Source organism: Gorilla gorilla, chromosome 10 (genome assembly GCF_029281585.2).
Source record: "Gorilla gorilla gorilla isolate KB3781 chromosome 10, NHGRI_mGorGor1-v2.1_pri, whole genome shotgun sequence".
NCBI classification, from domain to species: domain Eukaryota; kingdom Metazoa; phylum Chordata; class Mammalia; order Primates; family Hominidae; genus Gorilla; species Gorilla gorilla.
Genome location: NC_073234.2, coordinates 91774349 through 91797673, shown reverse-complemented (window position 1 = coordinate 91797673; position 23325 = coordinate 91774349). Strand labels below are relative to the sequence as shown.

At 36.6% G+C, this 23325-nt stretch overlaps 1 protein-coding gene across 4 annotated transcripts in view; it reads left to right on the top strand.

Annotated features, from left to right (window-relative positions):
* The window catches only part of OSBPL8 (oxysterol binding protein like 8), a 208715-nt gene that overhangs the window by 87322 nt on the left and 98068 nt on the right, over positions 1-23325 (top strand). Inside the window, exons 3-4 of one of the 4 annotated variants that reach the window (XM_019039086.4) lie at positions 12944-12980; positions 22063-22200. In XM_019039086.4, coding sequence (XP_018894631.2) covers positions 12944-12980; positions 22063-22200 — 175 coding nt within the window. The remainder of the gene's footprint in view (positions 1-12943; positions 12981-22062; positions 22201-23325) is intronic. The other 3 variants (XM_019039087.4, XM_063694172.1, XM_055359202.2) reach the window with 3 other exon arrangements.

Here is a 23325-nt window from a genome sequence, read left to right as displayed (position 1 = left end):
AGTGGTCATGCTCCTAGTCCACTTTCATGTTCCATCCTGTACACCTGGCTCTGCCTTTTAGATAATATTAGCAAAATTAGTGAAAATACTAAAAGTCTCTGATATACAGAAATAATGGTGTAAGCTGTCTCTCTCTCTCCCTGTCTCTCTCTGCCTCGGCTGCCAGGCAGGGAAGGGCCCCCTGTCCAGTGGACACGTGACCCACGTGACCTTACCTATCATTGGAGATGGCTCACACTCCTTACCCTGCCCCTTTGTCTTGTATCCAATAAATATCAGCACAGCCTGGCATTCGGGGCCACTACCAGTCTCCGCGTCTTGGTGGTAGTGGTCCCCCGGGCCCAGCTGTCTTTTCTCTTATCTCTTTGTCTAGTGTCTTTATTTCTACAATATCTTGTCTCCACACACAGGGAGAAAAACCCACCGACCCTGTGGGGCTGGTCCCTACAGTAGTGGTAGCAGAATAGAAAATATGTGGAAGGAATTAGAGATGCAAATCAGCAGGACCTGGTGATTGATTGGATGTGTGGTTTCAGGAAGATACTAAAGACCAATTTTACATATATTAAACATGTAGAATCTTAAAAATGATGTTAAGATGGTGGTATCCTCATCTTACAGATGCAGAAACTGGGATAAAGAGAAATTATATAGCTTTTCCCGAGCTATACGACAAGTAGACGATGGAGTCAGGACTTGAACTCAGGCCTTTGCAGATCGAATTACATTTTCTTTCTATGAGTTTTAGGGCATTAATGTGTTTAGCATTAATTCATACTGGATGAGATAACATTGTTATAGATGACCATATATGATGCAGAGGGGATCAGAAGAGTCAGTTATTTTAGTGGAGTTGAAAAGTCAGTATCAAAAAAGTTTTTTAAGACAAGGTAATGCTTAACCTGAGTGTTGAAAGGAACTTAGGTATTTGCCTGGTGAAGGTGAGAATGGCATTGTAGGCAAAAGGAGCTGTGAGAGTAACAAGTAAATTGTTCAACAACATGGTATGTTTGAAGAAGTGAAAGTAATTTTCAGTTCGTCACATTTGTGAAGTGTAGGATTGTTGGGTGTTTGGAGGAATGCATGACATAAGATTGACAGAATTGTGAAGAGCCTTGAAGATGGGGTTAAATGTTTTTCTCTCCAATTTTGGTAGGCTGTGGGAGTGCAGAATCATTGAAGTGGTTCAACCATGTTGTTGAACAACTTTAGAAGGCGCTCTATGATATCGGTATGGAAGATAAATTGCTTAAGTGTAAGAAATTCAGGTGGCAGGTAGTAGCAGTAACTGTGGATATGAGAAATAAAGGGTAAATATGAGAGACTATGTAGAGCTTTAGGACCTTGTCCTGGACTTAATATTAGGAGTGGAGGAGAATATAGATGAGGAAAATAAAAGTGAAGGAGAAATTTAGAGCGACCTACAGGTTTCTGTGTTGTGTGATTTGGTGGGAGGTACCATTCATTAAGGGAGAAAATATAGGAAGAAGAGCAGGGGCAGAGAAAGGGAAGATGAAGTCGGTTTTGGACATACTGAGTTTGAGATGTGTATCCAAGTGGAGGTGTACAGAGGCTTGGTGTCCCATACAGTTTCTCATTTAATCCTTTCTATAATACTGTAAGGTAGATGTTACTCTGTTTTTAAGAGGTGAAGAAACCGAGGCTCTGAAAGGGTAATTTGCATAAAGTCAGTTAGCCAGACAGTGGGCAGCACTAGGATCTAAATGTAAATATTCTAATTCTCTTATTCTTATCGAAAGAGAGGGCTTTTTTGGGTTATAAACTCATCTATATTACACCTAGACTTTTAAGCATCTTTTTAAAGTTTTTATATTCATTAGTTTTTATATTCATTACCTAATATAATTTTTGGTATACATTGAAAAATATGTGATACATGATCTGTTTTATTTAATCCAAAGCTTTATTTTCCTGTAACTATTAATAATTTTGACTTTTTTATCTAGGCTGAATATTTTGACATTTGAGCACCATGTAGTTGCAGAGACATGAGGAACAGTTGCTAACTGCATTCTTATGTGTGGTAGATTGATGAGTCATGGGGGTTGACGTTTCCATGTTATTATTAGCAGTCTTGCCTGTGGCTTGATGCTGTGCAGTGTGATATACTAATCAGTGATTTGTTAGAAATGGAATAGAAATCTAGAAGGAATGAAGGTATTTTTTTGCAGCTCTTATGTCTTAATTTAGATCTCAGTCATGATTTAATCTAGAATGTAGGCTCACATATCTCTATATAAGCATGCAAAGAATTGGCCAAAATGAAATTTCAAGTAAGATGCTTTTATTTCAGATTGACAATTGAAATGCGTGAAACGGGTCGTAAGATGAAGCATCAGACACTGAAATGTTCACGTATATGCTGTCTCATATAACCAGTTCTCATATCACCTGGCATGATTATGATGTGATAATATGGTTTAGGTTGTGCTATTTCATAACCTTTTCAGGCAACTGTGGCTCGTTAGGCCAGATTTAGAGGAAAATGTTAATGAAGTCAAAGCTCAAGGTTATAGCTTTAATTCTTTTAGTGGGCAGTAAAGTTTTTCTGGTTTCCTAACCACAGAGTCTGCCAGCAGTCTCACCAGATGCATGCCATTAGTTACAAGTGAAAATCATATTGGTTAATTTTGAGCTTCTCTTGTATGTGAAGACCTTGATAAAGGAGGTTGGATTAATCATGGCAAGAGACCACCAGTGCCAGAAGAAATGTAATTCATGTTTCATTACCAAAAACTGATAGTGAATCTGTAACAATGTTATTTTATGCAGGACAGAACTATTTAAGGAAAAGAATGAGGGAATTCTTAGTGATGGAATTTGGGCTTATCAGATGGCCAAAGACTTTGCTAGGTATTAGGGTTATAATCACTAAGCCTTTTTTTTTTCTTTTCTTGTCTTTATTCATTCAGTATTTGCTGAGTGTCCACAATGGTGCCAGGCTCTGTTCTAGTTTTAAGGAATATAGCAGTGAACAAAATAGACAAAATTCCCACTCCAGTGGAGCTAACATTTCAGTAGAGAAAGAAAAAATATATAAATATGAACTGTGTTATGAGATGATTGCTGTGATGAAAAATAAAGCAGGGTAAGAAGGATAGAGAGTAACAAAATAGGGGATGATTGCTGTTTTGGGAATATTATGGAAGTATTGTGATGAAGTAGCTTTTGAGCAGAACCCTAAAGGAAGTTTTCTAGGCAAAAAATAAGAACTGAGTGTAAAGCTTGCATATCTATTGGGCAGACAGTGGTGGTTAGTCTGTAAGCGTTTGGGGTTGTGGGAAAGGGTGAGTGAAGGGTCTTTCCTCCTACTCAGGAAGGTGGAGGTACAGGGTCAGTGTTGCTAGGAACACATGGAGCTCTGTGGGCTCTCCCCTGCAATCCGACCTGATAATAGAAGGATGCAGTGACAAGACAGATGGAATATCTATTTGTTATGCCTGCAGTGGGAGGTCAGGAAATCCCTTATCAAGGATGTCATGCTTTATATAAGAAGAATGAATTCACCAGGAGAATCATTGGAATGACCTTGAGGGTCTGCAGCTCAGGAGTGGTTAAGGTAGGAAACTGATTTGGGGAGTTAGTGAACTGAGCTCTTTAAAAAATCAAGTCAATGGAACCACATGGGGAAATCATGTTGAATGGAAATAAGAGATTCTAGGATGCAGAGAGAGGGAGGAGAAAGAGAAAATAGGTTGGAAACTAAGAGAGGGCAGAGTTTTCAGAAAAGGAGTGGTCAGCAGTGGCAAATGCTAGAGGTGTGGTCAGTGTTAGGTGAGCTAGGGAAAGGTAAGGTTGTGCTAGACCTGAGTTGTCTAATAGTGTAGCCACTTCCCACATGTGACTAATTTAAAGTTAACCTAATTAAATTAAAAGTTGTTCCTTAGTTTTACTAGCCACATTTCAAGATTTCAATAGCTACATGTAGGTAGTAGCTACCCTGTTGGACATTACAGATACACACTATTTCTGTCGTCGTAGAAAGTTCTATTTGACAGCACTGTACTAGACCATTATAATGGTGGAGAAAAGTTAAATAACAATTGAATTATTTATTTATTTATATGGCAAGAGAGACAATACTGTGAGATAATTATGAATTGTCAAAGAATTCACATTAGAAAGTCAGAGTTGGAGAACGATAACTTTAGCTTGAACATAGGTAGCAGAATTGGCAATTTGAGCTCTCAAGGTGAGGGGTTTGTTGAGTGCTATGGCGCAAAGCTCTGTTCTAGTTTTAAGAGATATTGCAGTGAACAAAATAGACAAAATTCCCACTCCAGTGGAGCTAACATTTGAGTGGAGAAAGACAGAAAATACATATAAAAATTTCAAGCTATTGAGTAGGAAAGCAGAAACAAAGTAGGGAGAAAATTACAGATCACTTTAAGCAATCAGTTTTACTAGACAGAATTTTAGCTAAGTGGAGTTTGAGTTAAGTGGAGATGTGAGACCATCTCATAGAAAATCATTATTTCTGTGGGATGGATAATTGGGCCAAATTGTAAAATATTTTAACTATCAGTGTTTGGGGCTTATTTTTAAAAGAATAGGGTGCCACCAGATGTTCTTTAGTGGAGGAGAAATGAGGCCAGAGTGACTGCCTAGAAAATTAAGTTGGTAAATTAATCACTTTTTTCTGGGTCCTTTCTTAGTCTTTGTCATTTGTTTTAATAATAAGTAATTCTGCCTTATGTCTATATACTGATTTTCAAAACAAATTTATATACAATACTCAGGTAAACTATTATTAAGCCTCATAACAATTCTAGAAATTTGTAAGGTTTAATAATTAGTGCATTTACAAAGGAGAAAAAGAAACCTCACAGAAAGAAGTTAAGTGGCATGCTAATGATGGGATAGCCTGAAGAATGGGTAATATTGGGTAGACTGGAGATCACTTATCTTAGTGTTGAATAAACCGTAATACATACTGTCTTCTGTGTATGGTGATCTTGGCAGTAGGGACTATGTTTTTATCATGTTTTTAAATTCTGGTATGTAGCATAGTAAATGAATGAGTGGGCTGAGACTGCATGCAGGGACATCTACCAAAAGGGAGACGCAGAAGTTGACACATGAGGTGATGTGGGTCTGACATAGGGGGCACTAATGGGAAGTGAAAAAAAAAAAAAAAACTGAATGTGAAATAGGCACCATAGAGGCAAAAAAAATCAGAATTTAATAATTTAATCAGATGTTGGGGGAAATGTCTCAGAGGAATCAAGGGTTTATGCCTGAGTGTTTGAAAGAAAGATGGGCAAATCAGTGTGGAAGCTGGTTTCTGAGAGAAAGCTGAGTACTATCTCTGATACAAAGATGTAAAGCCCTTCCTTTGTTAACATAATTTTAGAACTAGAAGTTAATATGCAATAATGTCCAAACATATAGGTAGAAATGTTTTGAAGTTTTGGAGATATGCTAGGTATGAAGAAGAAACTAGGAAGTTATCTGAATATAGGTGATAAATGAGCCTTGAGCATCAATGGAACCTGCAGGAAAAGAGCAGGTAGAGGAAGAACAACAAATAGTTGAAGCTGAGCACTGGTAATGGCCATTCACTTACTGAATGGGAGGACAAAGTGTGGAGGCAGGAAAATAGAAGGGAAGCCAGAGCAGAGGAGTATTCTTAGAAACCAAAAGAGGCTTACATGAGAAGACTGATACATACATAAAGAAGACTGATACATACATTTAAAGAAGACTTTAAATACATAAAGGAAGGATATAAAGTGTGAAAAACTACCAGGCCAATGCCAGAGAGGACTCCACAAGTTGGCAAATTAACTGTAATTTCCAGATGACTCAGGATTAAAAAAAGATTTTTTTTTTTTTTTTGAGACAGAATTTCGTTCTTGTCCAGGCTGGAGCGCAGTGGCGCAATCTTGGCTCACTGCAACCTCCGCCCCCTCCCCCGGGTTCAAGCGATTCTCCTGCCTCAACCTCCCAAGTAGCTGGGATTACAGGCACCTGCCACCATGCCTGGCTAATTTTTTGTATTTTTAGTAGATACGGCGTTTCACCAGGTTGGCCAGGCTGTTCTCGAACTCCTGACCTCAAATGATCCACCCGCTTCGGCCTCCCAAAGTGCTGGGATTACAGGCATGAGCCACCGCGCCCAGCCTGGAAAAAGATTTTTAAAGAAGGGTTCAATTTTCAGTGTAGAAGTAATATTGCACCTTTTGAAAAATAACTATTACTTAAAAGATTATTGCACCGCTTAATTTATTTGATAAATTCTGGGTGCTCTCTAGATTCAGATTTAAGTATATGAGATTAAATCACTCCCAAGAAAATTTGTTTTCTTTTTAGATATTGCCATATTCAGAAGTTGCTGAAGTTCAAGAGACAGTGAGTAATATGTGGTGCTGTGTGGGACATGTTAACATTTTTGCATCTTTTTAGGATTTCAAGTTGGATTCTTAAAATGTACTTCCCACTATACTTAATCATAGATAATTATGTCATAATAAGAAATAAGCTAGTGTAGATTGAAAAATATCAGTTAAAAACTGTTTATATTTTTTTCCAAAATGTAAATAAGTTCTTTTTTGACTGTAAAAGTAATGCATACTAGTATGCCATATTTAAAAAATACAGAAAAATATAAGTAAAATCATACCTCCTAAAGTTAACTACTGTTGATATTTTGGTGGCATCTTTCCTAAGTTTGTATGTGTATAAGAAAATTTATAAAAGTAGGGTCATATCATACAAGGTTCTTTATAACCTACTTTTAAAAGCCAATATATAATGGATTTTTTTAGTAGGTGGAAAAATAAACTTTTTTTTTTTTCTTTTTTGAGACAGAGTCTTGCTCTTTTGCCCAGTAGTGCAGTGGTGTGATCTCGGCTTACTGCAACCTTCACCTCCCGGGTTCAAGAAATTCTCCTGCCTCAGCCTCCAGAGTATCTGGGATTACAGGCGTGTACCACCACACCCAGCTAATTTTTATATTTTTAGTAGAGACGGGGTTTCACCATGTTGGCCAGGCTGGTCCCAAACTCTTGACCTCAAGTGATCCTCCCACCTTGGCCTCCCAAAGTGCTGGGATTACAGGTGTGAGCCACTGCACCTGGCTGGAAAAAGAAACTTTAATGACTACATGCTTGCTATTTCATTGTGTGAAGGTATTTTATTACCCTGTTTAAAACAGGTTACTTCTTTAGATTACTGTAAATGGTGTTGTGGTAAATATCCGTGGACACATCTTTTTATTTTTATTTTATTTTATTTTATTTTATTTTTTTGAGACGGAGTGTTGCTCTGTCGCCCAGGCTGGAGTGCAGTGGCGCGATCTTGGCTCACTGTAAGCTCCGCCTCCCGGGTTCATGCCATTCTCCTGCCTAAGCCTCCCGAGTAGCTAGGACTATAGGCACCCTCCGCCACACCCGGCTAATTTTTTGTATTTTTAGTAGAGACGGAGTTTCACCTTGTTAGCCAGGAAAGTCTCAATCTCCTGACCTTGTGAACCGCCTGCCTCAGCCTCCCAAAGTGCTGGGATTACAGGCGTGAGCCACTGCACCTGGCCAGACACAGCTTTTTGAACATTTTGTATGATCCCCTTATTAATATTCCTAGAAGGGGAATTGCTGGATCAAAAGTGCGATTAGGTTATTTTTAAATACCTGCTTGGCAGGCCAGATAATATTCTTTATCCAACAGTGATAAGCTGTAGTTCCGAGACAAATACTCCTTTAAAATCTCTCCCATGAAACTCAAGGGTAAAATGTGCACAAGTATATTTTGCAGATGATTACAGGAATATTAAAAATTCAGCTAAGTGTAGAGTGATGACTCCTGTTCAAAGAACAGACAGTTCTCAGCTGCACTATATAGCTCTCTCTGAAGTTTCTTATTCTAAGGGCCTATGATAACGCTAAATAGAGCACTCTTCAGATGTTTTGTATACTCTTTCTGAATTGTAGTTTCTCGGAGCCAGCTGCAGTAGGATTGCTTCTGTAACAACTTGATCAACTTTATTGGGTGAAGAGGTGCCACCAGCTACATCAGTGCTTGATGAGCTCTTTGTCATGAGTCAGATGACTTAAATCAAGCCGTGATGTATATTAAGAGGGAAGTACTGTGCCAAAGGGATGGAATCAAAACTATAGATTGTGTGGGATTACTTCTTTATTATTAGGGTGGCCTTCCATCGTGGTTTATTTGAGACTGAGAAGTTTCCCAGGATGAAGATGTTTATATACCCTCAAGATTGCTTGTTTAATGCTAATTATAGATGAGGTGGCAAATATTTAGACATACAATAAAATAAAATCACTTTTTTTTTGCATTGTGCACTATTTCTGAGATTTATAGACTAAAATTAGTAAATATTTGGGTAATGGCTATAAATATTTCTTGCTTTTAAATACTTTGATAGTATGTCTGAAACTTTTATTATTGATATATCTTATCGATGTACTTATAACAAAATTAGATAACTGTGTGGACATTGTGGGACAATGGTAAACAATAACATACTCAAATAGAGTCAATTAGAGAAACTGTTGCTTTTTAGAGACATGGTCTCACTATGTTGCTCAGGCTGGAGTGCAGTGGCTGTTCACAGGTGCGATCATGGATCATGGTACACTGCAGCCTTGAACTCCTGGGCTCAAGCAGTCCTCCTGCCTCAGCCTCCCATGTAGCTGGGGCTACAAGGCGCCCATGATGACCTTTTTCTGAATAAACTGAGAAGCTGTTCTTGGATTCTCTGAGATTCTAGCTCTATTTAGGTTCTTTAACAAAAACCAAGAAGAACGCCTAGCATTTTACTTTTTAAATATTGTACAAGTTAATTGTGTAGAGTGGTTCCACATCAATAATTTCACATTGTTTTTATTCATGTGTTATACAACATGATACTATACAAATTTGACCCAGGTCCTAGAAGTGGTAAGAATAAGAAATTAGTAGTGTGCAGTTTAGCCATGTGCAGAAGACTTCAGTGGTATACGTCACTTTGTAAATTTGATATGTAATCCTCAATTACTTATATCCTGTTTCCCATTGGCATCACTTACAAGCAACTCTGGAAGGATGATTTCACTTGACTCCCAGTTCAGTGCTTTTGTATCCATATCCTTTTGAGGAAGTTTTCTGAAGCCATGCTTATTTTTCATTGTGTTTCAGCTTTGCATTTGCAGTGTTTGAGTGTGATTCTTAGTTGTGTTGTCCATTATAATATATGTTTTTCTAGGGCCTGTTCTTTTATCCCATGGCATTTTTTAATCTCTTATGATTAAGCCATTCAGGTCATATAACATAACTCTCATACATAATTTATATTTTTCTTACCAGCTTGAACCTTTCCCTATACAGATTTATATATCCAACTGCTTACTTGACATTTCCACTTGGATGAATGTCTGACATGCATTTCAAACTTAATTTGACCCAAACTGAGCTCCTTATATTTCTTCCTGTAAACTAGCTGCTCTCACTATCTTTTCTGTCTCAGATAATGGCAGTCCCATCCTTCCAGGTGCTCAAACCCCAACACTTGACATCATTTTGTTCCTGCCTTTTTTATCTCACATTTGGTCTATTTGGAAATCTTGTTTGCTCTATTTTCAAAATATATTTGGAACTCAGCTACTTCTCATCACCTTCACTGCTAACACTTTGGTCCACGATTCCCCCTCTCCTAGATTATAGCGGTAACCTCCTAAGTGATTATACCCTTGTCTCTCTAGTCTGTTATCAACATAGCAATCAGAGTGATTGTGTTAAAACATAATCAGACTGTGTCAATTCTCTTCTCAAAACCATCCAGTGGTTCCCCATCTTATTCAAAATAAAACCAAAGTTTTGACTAGACCCTACAAAGTCCTATACACTCTGACATCTGTTTACCCCTCTGACCTCATCTCCTACTACTTTCCTATTTTTGCATTGCATTCCAGCCTCATTGGCCTTCGTGCTCTTCCATAAACATTCCAGACTTGCTTGCATCATAATGCTGTACACTTGCTCTTCCCTCTGTCTTTAATACTTTCACCCTGTATGTTGTTATGCCAGGTTCCTTCATCTTATTCAGTCAACTCTGTATTGAAGCCTTCTTAGGCCAACCTATCTAAAATTTTAACTCCCTTTCCCTAATATTTTTTGTGTCCCCATTTGTTACTTATTTTCCCCCCTAGTTTTTATGCTATATATTATACCATGAATTTTTACTTAACATTTTTTATGTTACTGTTCATCTGTCTTACTAGGACATGAGTACCAAGGGCAGGATTTTTGTCTGTTTTGCTTACTGCTATGTCCCTTGGTGTCTAAGTGATACATGTCAGCAGTAGTTACTAAGTAAATATTTGTTAAATGGATGAATGGATGATTGGAAAAGATGATGTTTGTTTTGATTATTGTTCAGTGCCTCAACTTGAAAAAAATAGGATTGATCCAATAGAATCAGATTTGTATGACACAGACATGCTTGAGGATAATGTCGAGACTAACCATGCTTGTACGTTTTTGGAGCAAATATTTAGTAGTTGTATATGCTAAGGATTATTTTCTGGGAGTAAAAAAGTAAGGAGTACAGCTGTATAGCAGTTGACATAGTGCTGTTAATTGACAAAATATGAGAATATAACAGAACTGTACAATGAAAGTTGAGCTTATTAATCTTTAAATAGAAGATGAACTGTAAAACCTTCAAACATGACTGGCCTTGTGAAATTAAATACTCTCAGCCATGTATACACACGATTAGAACCACTGCTTTCCTTTAGGAAGTTACTGATAAATCTAGGGAAATGATGCAATCATTTATATCAATTCAGGAAGATCTTAGAAGATGTCTATGAAGCATTTGTAAAGTTTGCCACAGTTGTTTCTGTCAGCTTAACTTTTTTCCAGTTTTCCAGTGTTATGTTATTTATTGGTACACAACAAGCTATCTAAAAATTAAGTGGCATAAAACAACAAGCATTTATTATCTCAGATTTCCGTGGATCAAAATCCAAGAGTAGCTTAGCTAGAAGTCTCTCACTCAGTCTCTCATGTGGTTGCAGTCAGGATAGTGGGGATTGGGCATTGCTGCAGTCTCAACTGTGAAAGACTGACTATGCTGGGCACGGTGGCTCATGCCTGTAATCCCAGCACTTTGGGAGGGTGAGGTGGATGGATCAGAAGGTCAGGAGTTCGAGACTGGCCTGGCTAACATGGTGAAACCCCGTCTCTACTAAAAATACAAAAATTAGCTGGGTGTGGTGGCACGTGCCTGTAGACCCATCTACTCAGGAGGCTGAGGCAGAAGAATCGCTTGAACCTGGGAGGCGGAGATTGCAGTGAGCCGAGATCACACCACTGCACTCCAGCCTGGGCAACAGAGCGAGACTCTACCTCAAAAAACAAAAAACGAAAGACTGGGGATGGAGGGTGGAGTGGGAGATCTGCTTCCAAGTTCACTTAGTGGTGTTTGCCGACCTCACTAACACCATAGTTCTTTCACCTAGTGGGCCTCTCTACAAGGCTGACATATGAAGTGACAGTTGGCTTTCCCCAGGGTAATCTATAAGAGATTGAGAAACTGCATGCAAGATGGGAGTCACAGTCTCTTTATAATCTAATCCCAGAAGAGACATCCCATCACTTTGGCTGTATTCTGTTCATTAGAAGTGATTTAGGGCCTGGTGTGGTGGCTCACATCAGTAATTCCAGCATTTTGGGAGGCAGAGGCTGGAGGATTGCTTCAGCCCAGGAGAATATAACTTTGCCAACTTTAGTTTGTTTGTAAAACCAGAAGAATGAGATTAAATGGGAAACTGCACAAACATGAATAGAGCAAATGCCTTCAAGGCGTTAGAAGATCATTTCAAGTATTGTAAAAAGCCATCACTTAGGGAAGGAATAGGTCCAAGATTTTATTCAAGGAGGTGACAAAAGCCCAAAGCAAACAACTGCTAACTTGTTTTGTCACAGCCAATTAAGATCCTCAGGTCTCTTTAAGACCAACAAATAATGTAATTATTGGGAATTTTTTGTTTCTGTTACTGCATTTGTTTTGGTATGTTACTGCATTTGGTATTTAAAATGAAGGAGAGCTGAGAACTCTGTTTCTACCAGAACCAAAGCACTTGTCCATGGGCAACATTTAGAGTAATTTATGTTAAAATAGTTACTAAACAAAAGGTCAGCAGACTTTTTCCTGTTTCTTTTAGTTGATTGCAAGTTCTTCATTCAAGGGTTGGGTCTTCTGACTTCCCAAAGACCATTAGCTCCAAATATTATGCTTGATTTTTAGTGGGCCCTAAGAAAAGTTTGTCTGACTTAGTAAAACTTCTTTCTAATTAATGTTTCTCTTTTTTTTTTTTGCCATTTGAGAAAGAATTTGTTCTACTTTGTTGATGCCTCTGTGGATGCTCTTCACACAATGCTTGGCATGTAACAAGCACTCAATAAATGTTCCTTACTCTTTTGTAGAAGAAACATACTAAATCTCTTTGTAGTGTTACGTGCTTTCATGGCATGCAGAACTAATCTTTAATAGTGCATGGGTGTTATATAGTTTTAAACCACCTTAAATTTAGGGAATGCATAACTTGGCTGTCTCTTAAATTTCTATGTAATTTTTACCTTTACTAACTTATATCTTGAATTGTAATTGAAAGTAATTTTTGACTTAATTTTCAAAACAAAATACTTAGGTGATCCATTTTTCTCTTACCACCTTCATTTTCTAAAGACAAAACAAATATTTGATACTGCTTAATCCAAGATCTTTTTTTGTGTGTGGAAAAGGAAGTTTCTTGTAAATTATTACGGTTATTACTATTGATGTGCATGTGCTTTCTACTTATAAACTAATGCTATTTTCCTTGTCCTTTTGTTTCACTGCTGTTTCCGTCCTGATGCATTTTGCTTCTTCCTGATTTGGACTGTATTTGTTTGCTGCTCAATTACCCTGCCTTAAAAGCTTCTTGGTGATAGCAAAGATGTCCTTGGGCCATCAAGTAAGTAGCTGAAGCTTGAACGGCATGTTTGGGGACATGATAATATTTTGATGTGTGATTATTATGAAAGGCAAATGGTGTTTCAATTTTGAATTATTAAGTCTTCTACTTTTCTTTCCAGGAATTGAAATATAAAGTAAAGAATATAAATGGTCATTTAGTACCCAGTGCCCCATCTGTTCTCATTGTCCAACTGAGATTCATAGGCAGTGTTTGTATATTTACATCTTATCTAAAGATGCATTATTTACTTAATTATCTAACTCATAATTTGGGACCTCTTCTTCATAGTATTTCTTTCTACAGTTATCACATGGCATAGATCTAGCACAAGGATTTCACTGCCATGTGAAAGGGAGAAACACTTTTATTTTGTCAGAATTTTTACATAATAATTTGATTATGAAAATTGTTTTATACTTTGGGTATTTTATAAGTGAAACATGTTTTACCTTAGGAATTTAGAAGATGTATCCTTGAAAATTATATCCAATTCACCTCAACACATTTTACTGAGAGTTTTTTGGGGCAGGGAGTGGCAGACACTGCCAACTTTTGGAGGTACATAATGAATAAAACATGATTCCTGCCCCTAAAAATTTTTATAGTCTAGCTAGGGAGTAAGAGGGGCAATTTTTATATTAAAAATCATAGAATTGCTGAGGTGAAAGGAACTTCAGAAATTATCTAATGAAGCATTAATTTTATAGAGGAGAGCCTGAAGTTAAGATAGCACAAATATCCGAGAAGTTAGAATTGGTTACTAGTCCAGTGTGTCTTCCTTCTACTGTTATTCAAAGATAGAAGGAAACTGTTTGCTGCATTCAAGTATAACTAAACAATTAAAATTTTACTGCATCATAGATGAAGATTTTTAACTTCATTGATGAATAATATAGAAAATTATATTGATTTAGGAAGTTTTATTATTGATTCCTAAACAATTATCTGATTATTGCAAGTCAGTTTACTGTTCTGGGACTCATATTTCATTGACCTAGGAAAGGAACTGAATGAGATAATGGTAAAGGTTTCTTCTAACTATAAACTTTTTTAGTCTAGATCAGTTGCTGTTTATCTCTAACTGGTTATAGTATGTATGTAATTTTTTTTCTAAAGAGAGGATTTAAAGTAATATGCTAAATCCTTTTTTTTTTTTAATTCTTATTTTTTAGAGACAGGGGACTCACTCTGTCACCCAGGCTGGAGTACAGTAGCACGATCATAACTCATACAACCTTGAACTTCTGGGCTCAAGGGATCTTCCTGCCACTGAGTAGCTAGGACTCCAGGCTTGTGCCACCACACCCAATTAATTTTTGAAATTTTTTGTAAAGATGTGGTCTCACTATGTTGCCCAGGCTGGTCTTGAACTCCTGGTCTCAAGTGATCCTCCTGCCTTGGCCTCCCAGAGTGTTGGGATTACAGGTGTGAGCCACCGTGCCTAGCCCTTTTTTCATTCTTAAATGCAATAACTCAAAATATTTTATAAACATTATTTATTATACAATCATCATTAGGAGGTAGAAATCTTAAAAATAGAAAAAAGAACACAAATCTCAAAATGTTGTTTTTGATTTTCTTGAGACAGGGTTTTACTCTGACACCCAGGCTGGAGTGCAGTGGCACAATCACAGCTTACTGCAGCCACAACTTCTCCTAGACTCAAGCGATCTTCCCACCTCAGTCTCCTGAGTAGCTGGGACTACAAGCGTGTGCCCAGCTAAATTTTTTTTATTTTTATTTTTTGTAGACACAGGGTTTTCCTACATTGCCGAGGCTGGTCTTAAACTCCTGGACTCAAGCGATCCAATCCTCCTGCCTTGGCTTCCCAAAATGCTGACATTGCAGGTGTGAGCCACTGCACCAAGCTTCAAAATATTTTTATGTTTTGTTGTTCAGCCTTGTGATACTTACTTGGCATTTAATTTCAATGGATTCTTCAGTTTCTTTAATTACCTCATATATTTAGACATGGACTCAGGTGAACTGAATGGCACTGCTGAGCTTTATAAATAGAATAGCATTTTAAATATTAACTGAAATATTTTATCTTAGGAACTGGGTTTTTACAAATGGAGATCTTTTTTACTTCGAATAGAAGAAATTTACTTAAGGTTTTATATTTCAAGCATATATATAAGTAAAAATATACAACATAATATTAGAGATGACTTTATAATGTACTCTGCCAAGTATTAAAAGGCTGGGTCTGTATAATCATTTGTTAGAGACCATATATCTTTTAAAGTGAAGTACAGTTGACCCTTGAACAAGACAACTTTTAACTGCACAAGTCCACTTCTATGTGTATTTTTAAAAATAAATATATTGGAAAATTTTTCTGAGGTTTGTGACAATTTAAAACTCACAGATGAACTGTACCTTAGAAACATAGAAAAAATAAAGGAAAGGTTAGGTATATCATGAATACATAAAATATATGTAGGTACTAGTTTATTTTCTTACTACTTTAAAATATACACAAATCTATAAATATATTGGAAAATTTTTCTGAGGTTTGTGACAATTTAAAACTCACAGATGAACTGTACCTTAGAAACATAGAAAAAATAAAGGGAAGGTTAGGTATATCATGAATACATAAAATATATGTAGGTACTAGTTTATTTTCTTACTACTTTAAAATATACACAAATCTATTACAAAAGTAAAAAGTTATCAAAACTTTTCACACACACCGTACACGTTGCCATTCCCAGTTGAGAAAAATGTAAACAAACATAAAGGTACAATATTAAATCATAACTACATAACATTAACTAGTACATACTGTACTACTGTAATAATTTTCTAGCCACTTCCTGTTATTACAATGAGCTCAGGTGTTGCGAATATCTACTTAAAATGCTGTGTGATGCTAATCATCTCTGTATGAAGTTATTTGCTCCAGTAAATTGCATATTGCTTTAAAAAGTCATTTCTCACCATTCTTGCCTATTTTCATCATGTTTCGTGCAATATTGTAAACCTTGAATAATGCTATGGGACCCATGTGAAGTACCACTGTTGATGCTTCGGTTGCTCCCAAGAAGCAGACAAAGGCCATGACATTACAAGAAAAAGTTTAATTGCTTAATATTTAGCTCTAGATTGAGGTCTGCAGCTGTGGTTGCTGCTATTTCAAACTGATGATTCATCTTGTAAACAGATGGCATAAACTTATGGTATCAATAAATACGGTATAGTACTGTAATTGTATTTTCTCTTATGATTTTCTTAATAACATTTTCTTTAGCTTATGTATATATTGTATTACATAATACAATATGTAATACATACAACATATACAATATGTGTTGACTCTTCGTATTATGTATAAGGCTTCCAGTCAACAGCAAACAGTAGGCTATTAGTACTTAAGTTTTTGGAGGGTCAAAAGTTAAATGCACTTTTTTTTTTGACACGGAGTCTTGCTCTGTCACCTAGTGCAGGGACACAACCTGGGCTCACTGCAGCCTCTGTCTCCCGGGTTCAAGCAATTTTCCTGCCTCAGCCTCCTGAGTAGCTGGGATTACAGGCGTGCACCACCATGCCCAGCCAATTTTGTATTTTTAGTAGAGATGGGGTTTCACCATGTTGGCCAGGCTAGTCTCAAACTCCTGACCTCAAATAATCTGCCTGCCTCCCAAAGTGCTGGGATTACAGGTGTGAGCTACCACTCCCAGTCCCTAAATACACATTTTTGACTGCGTAAACGTCAGCTGTAATTTCTTGGTACTTGATTAGTATCATGTACTATAGAATGAAAAAAGTACGTGATCTATACTGACATTTAAATTATTGGAGTATTTAAGAAATGTATACCTTAGAAGAAAAGGAGATATAGGATTTACATACAGATTATTATTTATGACTTTAAAAAATTACTTCATCTTATTTTAGCTTCCACTTAGATTAAAGGCAAACTTTGAAACTTGTAAAATTCTTCAAATTTTATATTGATGAGTTGAATTCAGAAGGTAAAAATGTTTTTGATTCATGTTCTCCTTAGATGCAGCAGATATGTTAATTATATTAACTATTTCAGTGTGATTTCTACTAAAGATGAGTAATGTGAGTAGCAAAGCAGGTTGCTTTACTTCCACTTGAAGTAGAAACAGCAGAGGGCACTGTAATGTTATCTTTGGTAGGTGAGACGGTGAAACTGCACTGGAGTCACACAATGATTCATTTGCCAAATATCTATTCAGTCATTTAGAGAGTGTTTAGTGAGTATCAGTTATATGCCAAGGGATACAGAAAAAAAGCCACTGTCCCTCTTAAACTTATGTTTGAATAGTCTACTATTATGTAACTGATGTAGGAAATCATAATGATTTTTATATTCCCTAGCCTCTTTTGTCTGTATAGTTGTTAATGCTTGTGAATGGGGTGAGGGAAAATAAATAGAAACATGGGCTTTCTGGTTTTTTTGGTAAAAATGTGCACTCTGTATACTGCTGTTTCTGCATATTCTTGTTACTTCACGGCTATCAAAATCATGTAGTAATACTTCCATCGAAAATGGATTAGAAAGGGTGAATAGAGCTAACTTTACAGTTCAGGCTGCTTTAAAGTTATTCAAGACATAGACACCTATGTTTTACTGACAGAATGCTAAAACCTACATTAATTCTGCTAGTGGTTCTTATAAAGTATTTTAAATTAGCATTAAATGTTCTGTCTGATACATACAAAAGAATATGTGTCATATGTAAATGAGAGCATAATTATACAGTGAGCCCTTATTGAGCTATCACTCAGCTTAAGAACTAGAATCTTCCATGTACCTTAGGTCTTTCTGCTGCTTTTTATTTTTTTAGATGGAGTCTCGCTCTGTCGCCCAGACTGGAGTGCAGTGGTGCGATCTCGGCTCACTGCAAGCTCCGCCTCCCGGGTTCAAGCCATTCTCTTGCCTCAGCCTCCGAAGTAGCTGGGACTACAGGCGCCCACCAACACGCCCAGCTAATTTTTTTTTTTTTTTTTTTTTTGTATTTTTTAGTGGAGACGAGGTTTCACCGTGTTAGCCAGGATGGTCTCAATCTCCTGACCTCGCGATCCACGAGCCTCGGCCTCCCAGAGTGCTGGGATTACAGGCGTGAGCCACCGCGCCCGGCCTCTGCTGCTTTTTTATCCCTGAGCCTGCCCCAAGAGGGCATGACTAGGTTGTATTTTTTTCTTTTTATTATTCTTTGCTTTTTAAAAAGTCTTTTTTTTGTTGTTTTTTACTCACGTATGTATCACTAGATTTTGCTTGGTTTTCAATTTTAAAAGAATGGTGTCATGGTTTATATAATTTTCTAGGACTTGCTGTTTGTAGTTACCTTTTTTTTTTTTTTTTAATTTTTTAAAGAGGCAGGGTCTTGCTGTGTTGCCCACACTAGGGTGCATTGGTGTTATCACAGCTTACTGCAGCTTTAAACACCTGGGCTCAAGTGATGCTCCCACCTCAGCCTCCCTAGTAGCTGGGACTACAGATGCCTGCTATGCTAGGATTACAGTGTGAGCTACCACGCCCAGCTAACTTTTTTTATTTTTATTTCTTTTAGAGATAGGTCTTGCTATGTTGTCTAGGCTGGTCTTGAACTCCTGGCCTCAAGCAATCCTCCCACCTCAGCCTCCTGAGTAGCTGGGATTATAGATGCAAGCCGTTGTGCCTGGCTGTAATTAACATTTTACTTTTAATATTCAATCATGTCGTTTGTTATAGAACTAGATCATTCCTTTTTAGTGCTATATACTATTTCATTATATGCATATGCCACAATTTATTAAAATTCATTTTTCAATTGATGAATATGTTGTTTTGGTTTTTGCTATTACGAACAGTGTTGCTATGAACATTCTTATTCTTGTCTCTTGGTATATACCTGTAAAAGTTTTTCTAGATCCAAGAGTGGAATTGTTGGACCCACAGGGTATTCAGTTTTATATAAGAAGCTCACATTGTTTTCCAAAGTGCTTGTATCAACTTATACTCCATTAACAGTGCTTAAGACATCTCGATGATCCCATCCTCATCAGTATTTGGTATTATCAGACATTAATTTTTGTTAATTTTACTGAGTATAAAATATTTATTATTTTGATTCGTATTTGCTCATTACTAAAAAAGGATGAACATCTTTTCATACATTTATTGCCCATTTGCATTCTTCTTCTGTGAATCACTGTCCAAGTCTTTGCCCTATTTTGCTATTATGATGTTCTTTTTCTAATGATTTATTGAAGTTTTTTTTTAAGAACATTCTAGGTACCAACCTTTTGTTAATTATGGGTGTTGCAAATATCTTATTTTGTGCCTTTTCAGTTTATGATACCTTTAAGTAAATTTATACTTTTAATATTGAACTTACTGATTTTTTAATTTTTGGGTTAGTGCTTTTTTGTGTCTTTTTAAAGGAATCTCTGTCCCAAGTTTATGAAGATATTCTCTTATTCTAAAGATTTTCCAGTTTTGCTTTTTTACATTATGTCTGTAGTCTTCATAGAACTATTCTTTGTGTGTGGTAAGAAGTAGAGTTCTCTCTACTTTTCCAATATTGATGACCAGTTGATAACCTCATATTGTTAACTGAGTAATTTATTTTCCCTATTTCTGTTGTATATCTGAGCTCCATGTATGTATGTGTCTGTTTCTGAAAGCTATCTGCTATGTTCTTTAGGTCAGTTTATCTCTCTGCATCAGTACCATACATTTAAAATTATTTTTAGGAATCAAATGAATCTTGGATTTAGTAACTGAAAGAGACACCATATACTTTATGATGTTTTATAAAAATATAAAGTTGGTTTATTGACTCATTCAACATAAATTTATTGAACATCTTTAGTATGGTAGGATGCGACACCTTCAATAGGGCAGGAAGTTTACCAGGACCTGAGAATTTATGGAAAAATAAGGCAGACAAAACTTCCTTCTCTCACGGAATTTAATGTCTAATGGAGGAAGAAAAGCAATAAACTATATTTTTCAGATAATGATAGGAGCTACAATGAAAATCATGTAAGGTAAAGTGATAAGAGTATAACTGTGAAGTGGTGGGTACTAACCCTAAAAAAAAAATGCCAGATTGTGCCATGTTGAAATTAAGAACGTATCAAAAAGTACCATGAAGAAACCAAAGGGCTTTTCTGAAGAGATGGCCTTTGAGCCCAGACAACAAAGGAGAGGAGCTAATAATGTGATGATCTGGGGTAGGAATATTCCAGGTGGAAAGAGCAAGAGATAAAAGCCCTGTGACTGGGCAAAAGATGGCCTTTCTTGAGGAAATACCAAGAAGACTATTACGGCAGGAGCCAAGTGAGTGACAGGAGAGTAGTAGAGAATGAGGTTGGAACAAGTAGCAGGCCAGACTGTGTTGAATTTCCAGGTTATGGATTATATTGTAAATGTAATGGGAAGCCAGTGAGGATATTTCTGCATACTGGAAATCTAATTTATGATTTTAAAAGATTACTCGGTAAGAGAAAGAGAAAAATAAAAACACATCGAAGGTTTTGGCCTGAGAAAGTAGTGGGAGGGGAGTAGTGATGGCATGAACTGAGATTGGGGAGAGGGAGGTTTGAAGGATGAGCAGAATCAAAAATTACATTCTAGATAAATTTGAGATGCCTGTAAATAATTAAGAGGTGATTATAAGGCAGGCAGTTGGGTATGTAAGTTTGAGTTTAGGGGGAGATATGAAGTTGGGAGTCACCAGTCTATACATTTTTTTAATTGACTTGGAAAAATAATTTTTTATATTTTGGATGAAAAGTGCAAGTGTTTTTGTATTTTTACTTTGGAATCTAAGGAGCTGAAATAAAATTTTGAAAACTATCGCAACAGAAAACATTTTAAACCAATTAGATTTAAAGGACGTGATGATAAAAAGGTGAATGTGAAATTCTGAATGTCTGTATTGAAAAAGAAAACCTATGGTGGAGACTAAACCGTCTTTTTTTTTTTTGAGATGGAGTTTCGCCCTTGTTGCCCAGGCTGGAGTGCAATGGCATGATCTCTGCTCACTGCAACCTCTGCCCCCCAGGTTCAAGCGATTCTCCTGCCTCAGCCTCCCTAGTAGCTGGGATTACAGGCGCGCCAACACGTCTGCCTAATTTTTGTATTTTTAGTAGAGACGGGGTTTCGCCACGTTGGCCAGGATGGTCTCGAACTCCTGGCCTCAGGTGATCCACCTACCTCGACTTCCCAAAGTGCTAGTAAATCATCCTTTCTTAAGATGAAACTCGAGTTTTTATAGGCTGAAAGCACAGGAATATAAAATGAAAGAATGTGGAGATCCTCAGGTACTTTGGACTTGGCAGTTTGCCCTGTTTCTTCATTGAGTGTTTTCACTTTGTTTCTGCTCTCTGAAACTGGGCATGGCTCGCTATTACTGAGCGATAGATAGTAGGATGGCCAAATGGGTGAGAAGCAACTTCAAAGCACGACTTAAATTGTTTATTGGGGCAGCAAGCTGTAAGAGACAGACTTTGGAACCAGATGGTTCTGAGTTAGAATCTTGCCTCTATTACTGTTTAGCCTCAGGCAAGGCAATCTCTGACCAAGTTTCCTCCACTCTAAAGCAGTTACCATACCGACTTTTCATGAAAATTAGAAATTAGAGTAGAAATTCTAGCGAATGTCAAATATTATTTTATACTGCTAGTAATTTGTAGTTTTTCTGATTACTAATGAGGCTGAGTATCTTTATATGTTTATTGACGATTTGTATTTTTTTTTGGGAAATGACTGTCTTTGGCTTATTGTTTTGTTGGTAAATATAAAGAGTAAATAGCACAATGAAAGGCACACAGTAAACCTTAGGCCTTTCATTATCAGTTGGATATGTATTTTCATTATTATAATGTCTATAATTTGTATATTTGACTCAGACATACCTGTCAGTTCTTCTTGGATCAATAACAAACCAACATGAAAACAAGATGACTATGAGAATTTATTAAAGTATTGAGTTGGTAAAATGAATATAACCACCAAGGCCATTTCAGTTTTGATCTTATTCCGTGTTATTAACTATACTATTATGTAAATCTGTGACTTCAGTACTAATTATTTTTCCCTTCTTTCCTTGAGCTGTTGTAGCAAACAGTGACGAGTCTCAACTTCTGACACCAGGAAAGATGAGTCAGCGCCAAGGAAAAGAAGCTTATCCAACGCCAACCAAAGATTTGCATCAGCCATCTCTTAGTCCAGCAAGTCCTCATAGCCAGGGTAGGAAGTTGTGGTTTTCATGTTTTGTCTTGTTTTTGTTTTTGTTTTTGGAGGGGAGAAGGGGAGAATGACATTTGGGGACTATCATATTTTTTTTCTTTTTAACTATTTGGTTTTGTAAGGGGTTTTGTTTGTTTTGTTTAGGTCATCTATAATACTCTTGAAATGAGTACACTTTCCTTTAGACTTTTAATTTTTTTAATATTCTCCAACATACTTCATTAGTTATATCATTCATCTAATTTGGCGATTCTCACACTTTGTGGTCTCATGGTTCCTTTGTAGTCTTAAAAATTATTGAAAACTGTGAAGTGCTTTTGTTTATGTGAGTTATATCTATTTATATTTATTATATTATAAATTAAAACTAGAAATTTAAAAATTTAATTCATTTAAAGTAATAAACCCATTACATGTTAATGTAAGTAACATTTTTATTAAGAACTACAGTGTTTTCTTTCCCTCTACTCCCCAAAAAGTTGATTGAGAAGATTGGTATTGGTTTATCCCAGGACTTCTCAACCTTGGAACTATTTTCAGGACTTCTCAACCTTGGCACTGTTTTGGCCTGGACAGTTCTTTGTTGTGGAGGGCTGTCGTATGCATTATATGATGTTTAGCAGTATCCCTGGCCTCTACCCAGAAAATGTCAGTAGCAGTTACCCCAGTTGTGACAACCAGAAATGTTTCCAGATGTTGCCAAGTATCCCTTGAGGGACAAAATCATCCATGATTAAGAACTGCTTTTTGGCGGTTTTTGCAAATGACTTTAATGTCTAGCTTAAAAGACACCTGCATTTTTGTATCTGCTTCTGCAGTCTGTTGTGATGTGATGATCCGATTGAAGTATATGAATAAAATCTGCTCTCATGCATATATATATATGGGGGGGTTATACATAATTATAGATATTCTTTGATAATATGCCAAAACTTGACTAGTAGTAATTTTCTTAATGTTAATTGCAATCTGGAATCTGAAACGCTATCAGTACACTTTTCATACTCTGTTAAAATTCACTCTTGAATTTTGAATGGCTCTTTACTCATGCATGATTTTGTAACATCATGCATTAGTCATTTGGAAAATATTTGCTCACTGAATTATGCAGATCTTCCAAGTGTT